Below are 17,538 nucleotides of genomic sequence, written 5' to 3'. Positions count from 1 at the left end.
CACTAAGGGCTGAATCAGGATAGCAACACTATGCCTCACCTCTATCCTTTGGTCCAACTATGGCTGCCTCTCGTTACAAAAATTCAAGATGGCTGTCCAAAAATGCCAAACTTTGAGGCTATGAAACTCCACAAACCCCAAGCTGAGGCTGAGGCTGTGGATTTGAGGGTGTAAGGTAAGGATATTAAGGGATTGATAAAAATCCTTCAATAGAAAGAAAATCAGCTTTCATCGAGATGGCTTCACTGTGTTACTTTGGGGAGGAGATGGGCTGAACAAAATCCTGTCTATGAACCACAGTGTGAACCAATTTACAGACTGATCCGTTCAGAAAATGTTGAGATATGTGCGCCAAAGAGAACTCTGACACTGGCATAGTTAAAGTATAAAAGGGCCATGAAGAGGTAAAGAAAAGTTATCACGCTGTCAATTTTCAATGAAGAGCTTTGTAGTTATTAAAAACACAGCCGCACCTCTTTGTGTCTTCATGGAGGAAGACATTCCTCTCAGACGCCCAAGAAAATGCCGCAGGGATTATACTTGGAGATTACAAAACTGCTGTAGGCCAAACTCATGCTGCAGATGTAGTTTCCTCTGCACTCTGCTGCATCTCCTCTCTCTCAATGAACAGCGAGGGGAATGTTTACTTATGGTGATGTAAATTAAATTGATGTCACTACTGTGCACCTAACCGATATTGTTCTCGCAGTGGAGGGGAGCAGCATAGCCTAGAGTAGAGGAGATCCTAATTTCCACCAGACGCGGCTGTGCTGCGTTAAAACCTGGCAGCTGATCGCAACCATTCTAGACGACGCTAACAAACACAGACAAAGCTCGTTGGTTCCTTCAAATGATGGCTTGTACAAGCCAGACCTGGTCTATCTGATCGTTTTTGTATGAATGAATTCAAGCCAAGTTGTTCCTCTAGAGGCGATAGTGAGTCGCAGTAATCAGAGAGCTGCACTTAAACTCATAGAACATGGAGTTATGGTATGGAAGTTACAATTTACGGCACTAGTTTCTCCAAGCGCCGCACCTGACTGATCTGGAGTGTGAAGCAACAGCCCTTTAATAGCCACAGACTTGCTGGAGTTTCAAGCCCCTAGGCTCAGTCGTACGTCATGGACTTACAGCTGCCAGGTACACAACTGCCATGTTTAAGAGGTTAAAGACTAGAGACGTGAGCCCTAAATGATGCGCTGGTGCCAATCGATTTATTGTGACACACTGATTGAAGGCTGATTGTAGTTCTACTGTTTTAAACCATTTCCAGATAAACTACAAACAAGATTCCTCTTTCAGACAACATGGTTCCAGCCTTCATCGTCTGCAGACTTTTAAAAGAAACCACGCTGGAGGACAGCGCACAGTTTACTTTGAATACAGCCTTGAATACGCCGCATGTTCAGCTGACCTGCTGTGACTGACGTCAGAACAGCTTTAGCTCAATGTCCCTTTTATTAGTGATTAATTATGTTATTGATCTCCATTAGTGCACAAAGCAGATGCACTCATCTTCCCACAGCAAAGACACAAAAGCCCTGTCACTCGCCAAAGGAGAGTCGGAAGAGACCCTCTGTTGTGTTTAGTCAAGGTGATCTTCAGCAACATGAGGAGCCAAACTAACTAATTGCTGATCTTGACAGCGCCCAGATGGGTTAGTAAAGGTGGTTCGCTGTGCTCCACTGAAGCTAAAGCCTGTTTGGTTTTATCTGCTATGTTAATGGATCCGACACCACTGCGTAGCTCGCAGCCATGGCAAAGGCGAGTTGTAACTTGTGACAAGGCTAATCTCCGCGGACAGAGCCGAGCGCAGCCCAATCAGCAGGGGTAGCCAGCAGAAAATGAGAACACCAAACAGAGCAGCTCCCTTAACTCCTGCAGGGTTAAGAAGAGCTGCTGTGTGTTCAGCAGTGTGAACGGTCCTTCAGAAACAGGGAGGTCTGCCTCACCTGCAACATAGACATCAGACAAAGAGCGTTAAATGGCCTTAAGGGATTTCTCTTTCATTTTGATATTGATAAAGTTGGTGGGGTTTTTTTTTCAGTAAGCCACAGATGAGAAAATCGTAAATACATTTTAGACACAAACCACCTACAGTTAGAGGATATCTTGCACTTACAGCTGCGTTTGTTAGTTGCTAAACATCTGCATGGTCAAATTAACTATCCTTATCATTTCAGCTTCATGTCTTGTAGTTTGACCAGCAGACAAACTGCTAGCGATCATCTCGGGCCTGCCATGCTCGCTTAAGCAACACTTCATTGTTTTTTGACACTTAGATGTCCTGATCCATCTCAAATTTGGTCAGAAACACCTTTTAACAACTTGGTGGAGCAGAATTTAAGTCATAATCATAGCGCTAGCTCGTGGTTACGGCATCAAACATCATTTGATTTACTCAAAATTCAACTGCTGTCTTCACATGATGTATCGCGACTTAACTGTGTATCTAGTGGACACAGGAAGTGATCTCTACAGCTCATTGAACACATGAGTCTGCTCCTTAATGTCACATCCAAATATTACCAGGTTTCACATCCCTCTCACGCGCTGGAACAGCCACACACTGCGACACGTGTGGCGTGTGACAGGTTTGGCTCACCTTGGTGGAGGTATGTGCTGTCTCGCTGCCCTCTAGTTGATCAAAGGTGTGGGGTTCAAGTACCCCTGGTATTTGGCGGTTAGAGTGGGTGCTAAGATCTCTACCCGTGCACCAAAGGAAGCACCTGAGTGTGAGTGTGCAAAGGCTCCGCCTGCAGCACAACAATGCACCGATGTAGCAAATGACCTTATTGCCAATATACAAACCAACACTGAACCGACAATGCAGACAAAGATGTGAACGAGAGTAAAATGCTGAAGTCTGTTGACCCTGCAACGCCAACGCCGGGTGACTGTCACCCACACGATTCCTGTCATGTGACTTTCATTATGTTGCTGCTGCCTGAGTTGCGTGGGTCCTCGGGGGCTTAAGGCTGCTCACTGACGTCATTGATTGTATCTCCCACAGTTGCCAGTGATGCAGGAAGGCTGCACCTTCACCAGGCGGGGCTCACATGTCCCAGGAATGGGTGGACCTCAGAGCAAGTTCACGACTCCATTACTTTTGTTAACCTGCTTTTTCAATAATTTTGGAGCTTTTTTATTGGATGCCCCATGGTACTTTTTTTCATTTTATGTGACATCGCATGTTGGGAAATTAAAGAAAAGTAATTCTATTTGGCATACAGTGTTTTACTTTGATATATTTTGATGGAGAGGAATATTATATCATGTAAAGTATATGTTACGTTAGTGATGGTGTTTCACATTGAAACTGAGTGTTCTAGGGTTAGGAATCCAGAAAAAAGCTCTCTGTTGAACCAATGAGGGCCTGACCGGTCAATAAACGTTAGAAACTATTTTGGCCATTTTAAATAAAGATATTCACTCTTGGCATTCAAACATGTCTCCCCTGGCAGCTGCGAGCCTCCTCAAACAGCTCTGTCACGCATGTAGACGGTCGTGCTGCAGCTTCATACAGAGACCAGAGCTGGATGAGTTCCATGGATACTCGTAGAGGGCTGTCATGGAGCTTCGCCCTCATGTGGGTTCCTCATAGCTCAGAGACTGAGCTGCGATGATGGCTGCCACTGGAGCGACACGTCAGAATGCAAAAGTTAGAACGCATCCAGACAACGACAGGATCTCATACGCAGAAATCCACCTTCAGACGAGCTTTCTTCGCGTTCACCATATCAGGGCAAAGTCATTCCAGCAACCCTGAACCACCGCAGAGAGGAGAGGAGCGCTCATCACTCCGACACGTTCTCCCTGCTGGGTTTCTACAAGGTCATTTTGGCGCACGACGCAGGACAGGACACCCCAGCTACACCGACACGTCTCATCCAGCCTCTCATCTCTTCTAACTAAACAAAGCCGAATAAGAAATACAACTTTTTTTTTAACCATCATCATCATTATTATTATCTGAGAACAGACGGAGCACATATACGACCGCGTAATGAGGAGAAACGCAGACGGCGAAGAGGACAAGGACGTCAGCGGTGCCAGAGCAAATGAAACTGGATTGACCAGATAGGAAACAATGTTCTGTTTCACGATATTAAAACATAACCTTCAAACCTCCCCGCAACCTCCGCGGAGGAGACCTGGGACTGAGGATTTCACGCGCACGCAAAAGAGGCGCATCTCGCTTAAATCCGCAACCGGTTATAATGTTTCTTCCACGTAATTACCAATATTACCTGACCCATAATCCGAATATTACCTAGATTATGTTTGGTAGAGGTTTAAGGGTTGCGCATCACAGGCCTAACTAGTGATTCCAAACTGTCGTCTTGCTCAACATGATCGGTTTCACAGCGGAGTAAATGTGAGTGCGCGTAAAAAAAGGAAAAATAAATACGGTAATTAAGGACAGATGTGTCTTTTCTTACCTTCAGGAGGGAAAATCAAGCTGTGCTGTTGCTCTTGTGCAGGGACTCACCCCGGGTACTTTAGGCAAAAAGGTCCAGCGAGCCCCCGTGATGTTCACTGACGTAGTAGCAGAGAGCTACACCCTCCTCCTCCTTCTCCCCCTCCCCCCTCCTCCCCCTTCACCTACTACACAGCATCCTTCTTGGATGGAGACACCGCCCCCTCCTCCTCCTCCTCTCCCATCCCTCATCAGCAGACACCATCCTCACATCAACTCGAGAGGGAGGGGGGTTCATGGTTTGTATGGAACCAGGATCGGTACCAGGTGATCCGATTCAGCCTCTGGGGAGTCTGACTAGTCAAAAGGTCACCGTTTGCATCTGAGGCGCGTGCACGTACGCAGGCGGAACGCACGCGCGCGCTTCGCGTGCACGCTTCATCGAGCGCGTCTCCGTGTCGCCGTCATCTGCTTCATATGCTCCGAATGGGTTGGTGCAGTGAACCGTGCTAGACGTGCCTCTCGCTGCACGTGCTCGGGCTCGTGCCTCTAATTGGCCATGTAAAAAAAAAAAAAAAAGGAATCACAAGGATACCCCTGATGGAAAAAAAACCAAAATAAAAGTATATTGATTTGGAAGAGGTTGATTAAAAAAAAAAAGATTACAAACTGCAAGACTGTATTTTGAGCAGAAGCTTTAAAGGAATAAAAATAAGCTGTAATTACCAGCCAAAATGTTTGACAATCTCAGTAAAACATTCACCAGTTACCGTGACATCCACGAGGCTGGTGTGCTTTTTGATACTTGGGTTTAAACCTTTTAAAACTACACTGCACTTAGTTTTTGGACAAATGAGGTTAATGTTGATAAAACCAGCCAGCCAATCAGCTTAGGGACGAAGGCTTTTTCCATCTGGAGTAGCGCATTTCATGTATTATTATTATTATTATTGTTATGTTATCATTACTATTATTATTATTATCATCATCATTGTTATTATTATTACTATTATTATTATTATCTTTAGCCACAAGAGGGCCAATCTTCATTGTCTTCAGTGTCTCAAAGTTGCCGCATGGCATGACAAAGTGTTCAGCTGCGATCATTGCGGTGACCCCTGACCCTTCGTTTAGCAGCGGCATCAGGAAAACATTTTCATTTATCCAATAGTTTGATTTCTAATCAGACACCTGTTAAAGTAAAGAGTTGTAAAAATGCTTTTATTGCTCACTAAAAAAAATCCTAAAAAACAACAACCTGAAACCATGAAAAACGCAATTTAAGTATGTATGAACAATACAAGTATCTGATATTTTACTCACATGGATGTTAATGTGGCTCCCCCTGATTGGTCTAAAATCCCGCGCTCTTCAGCTCGGTCTCCCGCAGGCGCACCAGCACGCCAGCTGCGGTGCGACTGTCATCAGGATCAGCAGCCGGTCAGATCTGTCTCGTCGCTTCGGGGCTTTCAGCTGCTGTTGTCTGTGCAGTCCATCTATTGATCAGCTGGCCGAGAGGGCCGCTATCTCCACGTTATGTTTTGAAAGTGGGTTTCTTGTATTCTTCCAGACCAGGGCTGTCCAAAGTGGGGTCCGAGGGCCAGATTTGGTCCGCTATTAGGTTTGAATTGGTCCAGAAGTTTGCTAATGATGGCTCGCAAGTTTGAGGTGCAATTTGGAAGTGTGAGATCATCTGTGAATCAGCCTGCAGGCCAACAGAGATTCCCTGCAATCTGCTCCTTCACCACTAGATGTCACTAGATCCTAAATGGTGCTCCTTTAATAGCCACGTCTTAAGCCTGGTTTATGCTTCTGCGTCACGGTGACGCCGTACCTACGCCGTCGACGCAGACCCCTACACGGACCCTACGCCGTAGCCTGACGTGCACTTTCAAAAAATCCTGACTACGCGTCGCATCGACACATCACGACGTGAACATCAAGGACTGTGATTGGTCCGCTCAGGATGTCAGTTCTGGTTCAGCACAACAACACTGCCATTTTTAAAGTTTCTGTGGTGAGAGCTACACGCAAAACTGGACCAAGCTGAGGAAAGGGTTATCGAGGAGGTCCGCAAGTACAAAGACACAGCCACACACCCCTTGTGGCTTGCCGGTGAATTGCAGAGCAACGCGTTCCCTCGATGCAGAACTACGAATGCTCAATGACATCGCTACACCGTCGATGCAATGCAGACGCATAAACCAGGCTTTACCCGAGACACCAAATGAGCTCTGACCTTTCAAGAAGACATCCAAGCGTTCTGAGATACTGATGCTTTTCGTCAGGATGAGCTCATTTGCACGTCTATGTCCAGCAATGTTCATCAACCTGAGATCGTACCCTCGAGACATTTTCAAATCTGAGTAGGAATTCAAGGGACTCGACTACAAATCAGCATGGTGGTGGTGGCAAGTGGTGGCTGGTGGGGGTCACTGAGTTACCCTCAAACTGACGGAGGCCTGACAGACTGCAGCTCTTCTGTTAAGATCAATAGCTGACGCGACGAGGAAGATGGTTACATTTACAGAAGAATGAGTTCACCAGAAATGTGTCTCTTGTCACTTCTTGGGCCAGAAACATCTTGTTGGCATGCATCTGCCTGAACCAGCTGAGGTGAGAGAGACAGACAGAAAGAGGGACGGAGAGAGAGAAGGACAGAGAGAGAGGGCCAAACAGATGGAGGGAGGGACAGACAGACAGACAGAGAGGGAGGGACTCACCAACAGCAAGATAGGGACAGAATGACAGACAGGGAGGTACATAGACAGAGAGAGAGAAAGGGAGGGATGCACAGACAGAGAGAAAGTGACAGACAGACAGACAGAGAAGGTGGGATGCACAGATGGAGAGAGAGGTACAGAGACAGACAGAGAGAGGGGGGCAGACAAACAGAGAGAGAGGGACATAGAGAGAGGGGGATGGACAGACAGGAAGGGCGAGACAGACAGACAGACAGACAGACAGAGAGGGACAGAGAGAGACAGACATAGAGAGAGGGGGATAGATAGACAGGAAGGGCGAGACAGACAGACAGAGAGAGGGTCAGAGAGAGACAGAGAAAGAGGGAGGGACAGACAGACAGGGAGAGAGGGAGGGACAGACAGGGATAATCACTGTAAAACATGGGTGCAGCCTAAACAAAGCAAACATGCAGACACGTCGCTCCTTCATCACTGCTGGTCTCAACAGTCAGGACAGATTCAACTGGCTGGTGGTAGCGCGTCTTAGCTGCTGGATGTTGGACCGACGTCCTGTGACATTTGACCCAGAGCGGAAAGGGAAGCAACACCTCTCCTCCGCGAGCCCTGCAGAGGAACCTGTTGGTGGAGTGACGGAGCAGATGAGCACAGCTGCGCGCGTCCCCCTGCAGCAGTCGGCAGCTGGCCCAGCGGAAGCTCTGACACACCCGATTATCATCTCAACGAGCTCAGATAGACCTCCAGAGACCAGGCGCAGCGCTGCACAGCGCATGCATATATGAGCGTGTGCGAGAGTGCGTGTGTGCATGTGCAGATGTTGACCCTCATTATTTAGGATATATTATTTAACAAAAAAAAAAAGAAAAAGAAAAAGTCAGGTCACACCTGGTTTAATATCCTGCACAGTCGCGTTAGAGGCAGTTTAATGGCGCAGCAACGTTTATCTGCCGCTGTAAACGGAGTAGAACACACAGCCAAGCCTCCACGTGAGACCGCACAGGTGCAGTGTTTGGCAGCCCCGTTAAGACCGAGCTGAGTCACTGTGAGCGACCTGGAGTCTGTTCAGCTCTTCGCTCAGTATTTGATGCAATGGGACTCATCAACCTCCGTGTTGCATTCGATATCAGTAGAACTCCTTTTGTGATACTCAGTCTTAATTTGTTACTTTACACAGAATAAAAAGTCTAAGAATATATAAACAGATACAAAGACATCCCCAGTGATACTGCTGAGTCTCTTCTGTACAGGAATAATCCTGACTTTGAATAAAAAGGTACCATTAAATTAAATTAGGGTTAGTTCAGTTAAAAAAATGTTAAAATTTAAAAAAAAAAGGCAGAGACACCACATGATGAATTAGTAAAGAGCAAAAGAGTCACTTTTAGTCACTTCTATGAGTGGGGATGGGATTCAGTTTGCTTTAATTGAGAAAAAATATGGTTTATAAGGAGCAAACTAATGATCAAATATGACGGCCAAAGCATAGCACAGCACTTAGGGAGTTTGGTTTTAGGGCAAATATATGTCGCCACCTGCTGGTCACCTTAGACCCTGTTTATCTAGCTGACAAAGAACATCAAATCTGCAGCTGACAGAAAGGACGAAAATTGCTCATGTTGCTTGGAATCAGATGTTTTTGTTTACAACCCCTTTGTTAGGAAAAGCGTCTTTAGGGGTTATAGAAAAGGAAAAAAACAACCTTGCGGGCATCCGTGAGAATCGTTAAATGAGCCTCTTGGGTTTTTGTTGAAGCATTTTCAGAAATCCATGCTTTTCTCAGGACTCGGGACAAGAAGCAGACACTGGGAGGGTTTTCTCACTCTACACACACACACACGTATCACCGTGCTCTCGGCTGCAAGTTACTGAGTGAAAACTCTAAGATGTGGTATAATCTTGTGTGAACGTTGGTTGATAATTTCCATTTCGCAGGACGAACGCACATTCACCATTTTCTGACTCACTGCAGTTCACCAAGACGCGACCTTTGACCTGGAGCTGGTAGGTAGCTCAGCCTGTCTGCTGTGTTGAATCACACCTGGGTTTTCTACAAATGTTAGAGCTGAAAACATGAGAAATACTCACCTTTGGTCACCTTTTGAACAATATATTCATTGCACTTTGATACGGACAGGTGTGTGTGTGTGTGTGTGTGTGTGTGTGTGTGTGTGTGTGTGTGTGTGTGATGAAAACTAACCAGATTAAACCTATTGATGAGATTTGTCACTCATTAAAACGTACTGAATCACATGAGTCCATTCACTAGAAAGATTCATTCAAAAGATTTGCTCACTGAATCGTTCAATGCTCATTCAGGTTTAGATTTTATTTAGGATTCATGAGCACAGGAAACATTCAGTCTTGATCTAGATTCAAACATACAAACGACACGTAAGACCACAGAACAAGTTCAACAAATAGAAAACAAAAAAAACTCAACTAACATCTTAATTTTTGAAATATTATTTGATTTCTTTTATTATAGCTAAAGCTTTAATATCGTTATAGCGGAACTGCAGCTGAAACTTCAACAATATGTGATATTTTTACATTCTGATCACCTATTTTCAATCTATTGATGATAGATAATAATTATAATCATAATAGAACAAGCAATGCATGTTGTATATGTATAAATGGAGATGTCTGGGAGAGAATTTGAGTGAGGTGGTGCAGTGGAGGAAGAAGGTCCAAGGTTTGAGCCCCGGCTGGAGCACGGGACCTTTCTGGGTGAGTCTGCATGTTCTCCCTGTTCCTGTGTGGGTTCTCCAGCTTCCTCCCACAGTCCAAAGACATCAAGAGGGGACGAGGCTGATTGATACTCTAAACTGACTGTAGGTGTGGCTGTGAGTGTGAATGGTTGTCTGTCTCTATGTGTTGGCCCTGTGATGGACTGGTGACCTGTCCAGCAGCCTTCTCACCTGAAGGCTGCTGGGATAGGCTCCCCCCCCCCCCCGACCCTTAACAGGATAAGAGGGAGAAGATGGATGGATGGGAGAATAGAGACAATCTGAGTAATGCAGTCAGGCAGTGCGAGCAGCCTGCTGAGTCCCTGCACTCCTGCAATTGAGCTGTCTGAAGTGAACGGGTCGTCCCTGGATGCGTTCACTGGAAAAGATCCGTTCTTTTGCGTGATTCGTTTACGGACAGCACATTGCTCATTCAAACCTGCACGGAGACGGAGCGACGTCGTTTCTACCTCGCAACAAATTACTGCCGCTGACGATGGCGATAGCGCATCATTGTCACATGCATATTTAAACTACGACGTGAGAGCGATTTGCCGGTGTTTCTGTCCTCCGGTCCAAGGCACCGGAGACTCGCTGCTGTCGTGTTTTCTCTAATGTGACGCGCGGCAGAAAGCAGGTCAATGAAATGTGGATGTTACTATGAGAGGAAGCGGCATGGACCTGCTGTGGAGGATCCTCGCTGCTCTCAGCTTCGACTGCTTCAAAGATTCTTCCTCGACGAGGTGAGCGGAGCCTCTTTTATTGGAAATCCCCTTTAAAAAAAAATAACATTTTTAGGTTATTTGGGTTTTAGGTTTTTTTATTCAAAAAAACAACACGCGGGATTATTTTGCGTAACCCTTTTTGCAAATGACAGTTTTATTTTACTCTTTTCAAACGTGAGTCGAACGTGAACGCTTCAGGTTTTTAAGTGGGGTGCAGAAATATCCTCACAGTTGTTATGACAACAGGTTTTCTGAGTCATTGTTTTTTTGGGTTGTTTTTTTTGGGGGGGGGGGGGGGGTTCTTTTCCGGTGTTGGACAATCTAGAAATGAAAAGCATCTGAAATCCTCCAGAGGTTCTAATCACACCCGCTCATGAAAATACATCAGGGGGAAGCTGATTTTCGTGTCTAATTTGCATCTAGACATTAAAAAAAAGAAGTGTCTACTGCAGATTTTAATGACACCCAATCAGCTCAGTCCACATCTTTGACCCAGAACAGCTCAGTGGAAAGACGGCAGTCACACCTCCACAAATCAAATGATTCCACAATGACCCCTCATCTCCACCCCGACAGATCTCAGCTCTTGTTTCACCAGTCCCCCCCCCCCTGCAGCAGGAAAGATGCTGGCTTGTTGCTGCTTGTCTCACACCCCTGAGGGATCCTCACTTGTTATAGTTCTTTAACATGTCCACAATAAAATTGGAGGGGGGGGGGGGGGGATGGCAGCCTAAGCAGATGTGTTCACAATAATTCTGCCTTCTGCCAGTCTCAACTTTTTATTGCTGGGAAAGAATAATAACATAATGAGATGTTGCTGGAATGAAAAAGAATTTAGCAGGAAAGACAGCAGCGAAGCGCTAGTCAGCTCTTCACAAGTGCCGTCCCTGTCTCTGGAAGGACGAGAAGAAAAATTGTCTGAATTTTCTGGCAGTGCATTCAGTAAAGACACCAAAGCTGTGGTTTAGTCGGCGGTGTATGCCAGTGGTGCTGCTCACAGCTGGACAGATATTTAAGGCCAATGCCCACATCTGGATTGATCAATCATTTTGTTTTCTACATTGATGCCTGCATGACCATTTTTGTCGAGGTTGTTTGTTTGTTTTTTCTTCTTTTTCTTCAGAGAAGACATTTTCCAAATAGTCAAAGTGTTCCTTTTAAAAATGTCTGATCAGATAAATCCCGCTCTTTTGTTTGAAGACTCTTAAAAACACACTTTCTCAAGAATTTCCTTTCCATTTTCTTGTCTGGATTCCATCCGTCTCGCTCTTCCTGTGTTTGAGCGATTCATTCTGTCGTATTCCATCTAGTGTTTTTTTTTCATGTCTTTAATGTATGAAAAACTGCTGTTTGAATCGATCGGTCCTCACTAGCTGACCCACTAATAACCAGACACGCAGCATCCAGAACGACGCTGAAGAGGTTTCAGCTTGTCACTCAGACGCCGACTTACACGCAGAGAAAGACGCATTCGTTGTCTGATCTGAAAAAAACAAAGAACAAGAACAAGCAACAACCCCCCCCCCCCCCAAAAAAAGATTCACTTAGTCAATTCCGCTCTGACGCCTGCTTCACCCTCAGCGTGTGGAAACATCACCACACTCAGGATACACAGGATACGTGTCTAAATATGGACTTTATGTTTCCTGACCTCACAAGCCCTTAACACCCATTTACCAGGCAGGAGAAATAAACCCCAGTAACCCCCCCTCACCACCACCCTCCTCTAAGGTTTCATCAGGCCAAGCTTCACCCAGCCGCTCAAAGAAAGTCCTCAGACGACCCACAACAGTCCCTCAGATGTGTCCGCCGTATTGTTTCTTGACACGGTGGAACGTCCCGGCTCAGGGTTTGTCTGCAGGAAGCTGTTCTCACACTCCTCTGCTTCAACAGCAGTTCTCAGATATTGGTGGCATTGAGGCTTGTGAGCTGCTTGTGTGACGGATAAATTTGAACATCCTTGTGCCCAGACTGAACACTCATAGCAGCAGACTGGTTTTTTATGTATTGGGAACTGACAGGTGTGTGTGTGTGTGTGTGTGTGTGTGTGTGTGTGTGTGTGTGTGTGTGTGTGTGTGTGTGTGTGTGTGTGTGTGTGTGTGTGTGTGTGTGTGTGTGTGTGTGTGTGTGTGTGCGTGCGTGCGTGCGTGCGTGCGTGCGTGTCCCCACCCCCAGGTCTCCCACCAAGCTGAGCTCCAGCCAGGCCGGCAGCCTGGAGAGCAGCTCCCTGACCGGCTCCCTGTCGCTGGGGCCTGACCTGCCTCACTGCCAGTGCTGCATCTCCTATGAGGCCCGCCTGAAGCGCCTCTCTTGCGGCCACCTCTACTGCGACCCCTGCTGCGACCAGATCGTCAACCTGGCTTTCGAGGACATTGAGGGCTTGTCAGAATACCCCTGCCCCATGTGCAAGTCTATCAGCCAGCTTGGGGGCCTGGGTCCCTCCTCCTCAGAGTACTTCTGCGGGCCCTACAGTATCCTGCAGCAGCAGCAGTGCACAGGGAAGGAGCACGGCAGTCGGTGGGGTTAACTGGCTCTGGAGGGATGTTGGACTTTGCATTTTTCCACCGGTTAGGGTTGAATGCTCCGCCGCTGCAGCTACATGTTGACTTTGGACTACAGAAACGGCCATCTTACTGTACTCTCACTCTCTGTCTGTGGTAAACCGGTGAAACATGAGCAAGCATGACATTTACATCTGTGCCAAACTGCATCTCAATAAACGGTTGACAACGTGCACGTCGTCGCAACAAACGTGGAAGAGAGATTTCTTATATTTGTCCACTTTCTCCAGAATCGTAGTGAAGCGACACGATCAAGAAAAGCACCTCATTTGTATTTTTTAATAGTATTCAGCTTTTCTACCTACGTGTTTCATTCTACTTTGCAGTAGAAATTTTTTAACATTTCCCGTCCAGCCACTTAATATTTGCTGTGAAATTGTTGAGCATTTTGCATTGTTCGGACCAAGCAATTACATTTCAACTGTACAGTGCCATGCTACTTTTTACATGTTTCAGATTCCATATTGTAAATATTTATTTTGTTAAAAAATAAAGTTTGTGAGCTGTGTACATGAAAGTTTATACTTGTTTTTTTTTATTTGTCAGGATCAAAACATGCTGATACAAAAAAAATATATACATCTGGCAAATTTTGTACCAAAAACAATCATTAAATTATACAACGGTGCAGAGCAACAGGTGTAGCAGCGGAACAAACGTGATCTACTTGTGTTTTCCCAGGGAAGTAATTGGCGTCACACCTAGAAAGCTCTGAAGATGCAGCTGATATCGATGTGCTTTGAGATTGATGCGATGAATATTTACAACACTTCAATAATTCATGGTGCTATCGAGTGAGGTACCTCTTGACATAAGAGCTGATGGTCTGCTGCTAGAGAGATGAACTGTTTCAGATGCAGAATGCTGGAGCTTCATTCCTGTGTGGGAATGACGCCAGCGCTTCTGCTTCACACCCACATCATGCCAACGTCAACCTGTAAGGATTTAAAGGCACAGGACCAGATGCTTTCCTCTGTGCTTTCAATACAGTCAGGCACCTCCGCGTCTTTGACCTAAATGCTGCCTGCATACTAATACACCACCGGCCAGAGAGACAAAAGTAAACACAAGAAGGAACGAGCTTCCCTTTGCTTCCAACACTGGTACCTTCACAAGGTATCATAAAGGGATAAGAGCATTAAATTCCACCACAAATGATGGACGCAATACTAAATGTGGTCAAAAAAAATATTTAGAAATCACAGGTATTTACATCTCACGTTTGACATCAAGAATTGACCCATAATGGCCAAAAACACCAGAAAAAGTGTTTGCCTTGTGAAAGCCCTGGAACTCTCTCAGTCATGCAGGAACTGGAATATACTGCGATAATGTTCAGTGGCCTGTTGTGACACATGAGAATACATAACACTGAAAGCTGAATCTAGGCCTCTCGCTCCTCCCAAGCATGCAAGTGGGTAGATATGAGATCAGTACCAAAATAACTCTCATGCCCTAAATTCCACGTTAAAGCCACTGGTCACAGCCTGGAGTTAAAACATGAGAAAATAGGATCATTTGTAAAACAACAGTCTTCTATTTCAAGCAGGGATGTGAGCACGACACGCGTGTGTCTTTTTGGACATTTGCATGACGACAGTAAGGATCTAATGTGAGCTAATGGCTGATGCGGACATCTCATCCTAAAGGCTGAAAGTAGAAGCTTGATTCTGGGAGAGTGACGGGACCTTAACAGAAGTGAGTCGAGACCAGCTGCTGCCAGATGTGCTTCTGAGGCTTCCATGATTAAACATCTTCAGCCCTTAACTCTTCAGAGGATAATCAAATACTTGTACTTTGTTACATTTGCAAATAAACAAAACAGTTATCACATTTTCTGATACAGTACAGATGATAAATAGTAGAGCCCAGGGTCCTTCACACTGAGATCACCTCAGGGTCTCCTATCCATGGTACTCGTGAGGGTTCATATGTTGGTACCCAGTCATGAGAGGGAGTGCTTGGCCCTCAGGAAGCTATCGAGGGCCCGTTGCTCTTAGGCAGCTTGCTGTTACCAGGTGCTGCTGGGTGGTAGCGCTGGTCCGGACGGGACTCTGACGAGTGCCCAAAGAGGAAGGTGTGTTTGTTCCCACTGTTGTCTCTGTGGCTGGGCCTGGATGGTGGGGCTGAGGTGGGTGCAGAGCCCCTGGTGGTCTGGTGGTTGATGGAGATAGGGGGGGGTGCTGCTCTGGGGACAGCGGTGCCCTGAGGCCTCGACGCTGGGAAGAGGAAGGTGCCATTATTAGTGTTGTGGTTCAGGTTGGTGTCGGCCCCCCTCGGCTCAGCTGTCTTGGCGGCCGGATTCGGAGGCGTGTCTGTGGACACTTTAGCTAGCTTGTCTTTGAGCTGCTGCACCTCCTGGGCCAGTCGCTCCACAGGGTGGGGGTGGTTGGCGGAGATTGGGTGGGAGAACGCCTGAGGATGGAAAGCATATGGTCACTTTCTCTTGCAGAACACTGAACCACATAACACGCTGCTGTCGTTTCACAGGATTTGTTGACAATAAAAATACAGATCACCAGCAGCACGATTCTATAATATTCAGTGATTTTGGTGAAGCGATCTTGAGACCGGAGGGTCAACACACCCCCATCTGAAGGCAGCAAATGTGTGTGAACCTGATCAGGGCAAAAGCAAAAGCATCCTTAAGAGAATAGACCAACAAAGGTTAAAAGAAAAAATGTACACACACCAAGATTCTTTCAATCTGTACAACCTATTAGAAAGTAACTTCCTGCCTGAACATTGTAATCGTCGCAGCGTTTTATGGATTTCAAAGGCTATAATGAGTGGTGTATTACTTGTAGAAGTAGTGTACTGTCATTTGGATGAAGCCCTAAAATAACAAGAGTTACATTCTCTGGTGATGCCACAGAGGCTACGAGGTGTTTTTATCAGAAATGAGGTGCTCAGAGGATCTCAAGCACAAGTATTCAATGACATCTGAATAAAACTACATGTTAATGTCGATTCTGCTCAGCAAGAAATCAGATACTGCCCTCCAGGCCAGCCTCAGGGTGTTCGAAATTGGAGAGGAAACACAGAATTTACCTAAAACTCTTCACTAGAAATAGCATTTTAGTGGTCTGATCATATTTTTGGGACTTTTTCCCTTTACAGTTCCCTAAAGTAGTCGAGTGCGCACACCCACTCACCCCTCGACTATTCCTGAGATCACCATGGGGACACTGCTAGAAAGACTGGTGTACTGAAATCGCAAGGCTGTGCCACACATCCATATTGGGAGATGTTGAGCAACAGCTCCAACTCATCTGCACAATAAAAGAACGACGTCATCTACTGAGCGAGTCACATTGTGAGAGGATGTAGGAGACATGGTGAGACTACACATAGTGGATCTGTGGAGTCTTTGAACAGCAGAACTGCTACTTCCTCACATTCTCTTGTTCATTTGTGAATATCTTGGTAAACTCAACATTATGCTGGGAAGATATTTTCTCAACCCTGGTAAAAAATGCATTTGTGGAGGCGTGTTAACCATGTTGGTCAAACTGCAGGTCTACGTCACCAACTCTCATGAAACGGCTGGATGGCAACATAGTTCAGTGGCACCGATGAATCAGCTCTGCCAGACAGTGACTACGAGTCAATTTTTAACAGGCTAAATATTTTTGGGAGACAGTGTGACTATAATATCACGCAAGTTCTGTCTGTAGTCTCATAGTACCTGAGCATGAAGTGCCCCCCGGAGGTAGCACTCCCTCCACAGGCCCACGCAGGGCCCCATAAGTAGGGGCAGTAAAGGCTCGTAGGGGTCAAGTGGTCCTTGAGTTCCTGAGGTGGAGGTGAGGCTCTGGGGGAACTCAGTGAGGGCCCAAGCTTTTAGCAGCCTCTCCAAGCCAGGCACGTTCTCAGAGGACAGCGCCCTCCGGTGGCTCTTTCTGTAAACCCCCGAGCTGCTGCTACGCCATGGAAGTAGGTTAGTGGGACAGGAGAAAGTGCCTCGAGAGAGGAGGAACACTGAGCCTGGAGTGGTGTCTGTCAGCTGGTGGGCAGATAAGAACAGGGGGATGGGGGTGTGTGTGGGGGAGTGGACATACAACGTTCATCAGAGTTTACAGAGTTTAAGGAAAGGCACCAATATGCAACTTACAAAGAAAATAAACTAAATGACAAAGCTGTCCTGCAGTGTTTCTCAAACTTTTTCATGAAGTACCACAAGAGGGAGCACTGGGGCCGTTGAAAATCTTCAGCGTAGAAGGGGATGAGGAAAAAAAAACCTCTACAAATTCCTCATTAGCCTTGATGCCGATGACTCTTTACGATGTCCTAAAACCGTGTCACTACAAGAATCATCCCAGTTGCTCTGTAACGTGAAACATGCCTGACTGCGCTATACTTTCTAAACCGCAGACCAAAAGTCTACTGGGTGCTCAAGGA

General features: G+C 46.1%; 3 protein-coding genes across 3 annotated transcripts in view; 1 reads left to right on the top strand and 2 right to left on the bottom strand.

Moving 5' to 3' along the window:
* sv2a (synaptic vesicle glycoprotein 2A) overlaps window positions 1-4,565 on the bottom strand; it is a 42,242-nt gene extending 37,677 nt beyond the window's left edge. Inside the window, exon 1 of the mRNA XM_086217844.1 lies at window positions 4,443-4,565. The gene's annotated coding sequence lies outside the window, so the exon portion shown is untranslated. The remainder of the gene's footprint in view (window positions 1-4,442) is intronic.
* Window positions 4,566-10,265: 5,700 nt separating this feature from the next.
* On the top strand, window positions 10,266-13,643 carry LOC147252917 (uncharacterized). The gene is made up of 2 exons (XM_086217843.1): window positions 10,266-10,594; window positions 12,752-13,643. The coding sequence occupies exons 1-2, from the start codon at window positions 10,512-10,514 to the stop codon at window positions 13,101-13,103; spliced, it is 435 nt and encodes a 144-aa protein (XP_086073969.1). The 5' UTR covers window positions 10,266-10,511; the 3' UTR covers window positions 13,104-13,643.
* The window catches only part of mtmr11 (myotubularin related protein 11), a 31,021-nt gene continuing 26,923 nt past the window's right edge, over window positions 13,441-17,538 (bottom strand). Inside the window, exons 16-17 of the mRNA XM_086217842.1 lie at window positions 16,826-17,143; window positions 13,441-15,552 (exon numbers count right to left, since the gene is read on the bottom strand). Of these exons, the coding sequence (XP_086073968.1) occupies window positions 15,106-15,552; window positions 16,826-17,143 (765 nt within the window). The 3' untranslated portion in view covers window positions 13,441-15,105. The remainder of the gene's footprint in view (window positions 15,553-16,825; window positions 17,144-17,538) is intronic.

This window comes from Aulostomus chinensis, chromosome 11 (genome assembly GCF_037954235.1).
Source record: "Aulostomus chinensis isolate RoL2024-O1b breed Wild chromosome 11, RoL_Achi_v1.0, whole genome shotgun sequence".
Classification (NCBI taxonomy): domain Eukaryota; kingdom Metazoa; phylum Chordata; class Actinopteri; order Syngnathiformes; family Aulostomidae; genus Aulostomus; species Aulostomus chinensis.
The sequence above is the reverse complement of the archived record's forward strand: the minus strand, read 5'-3'. Positions and strand labels throughout refer to the sequence as shown.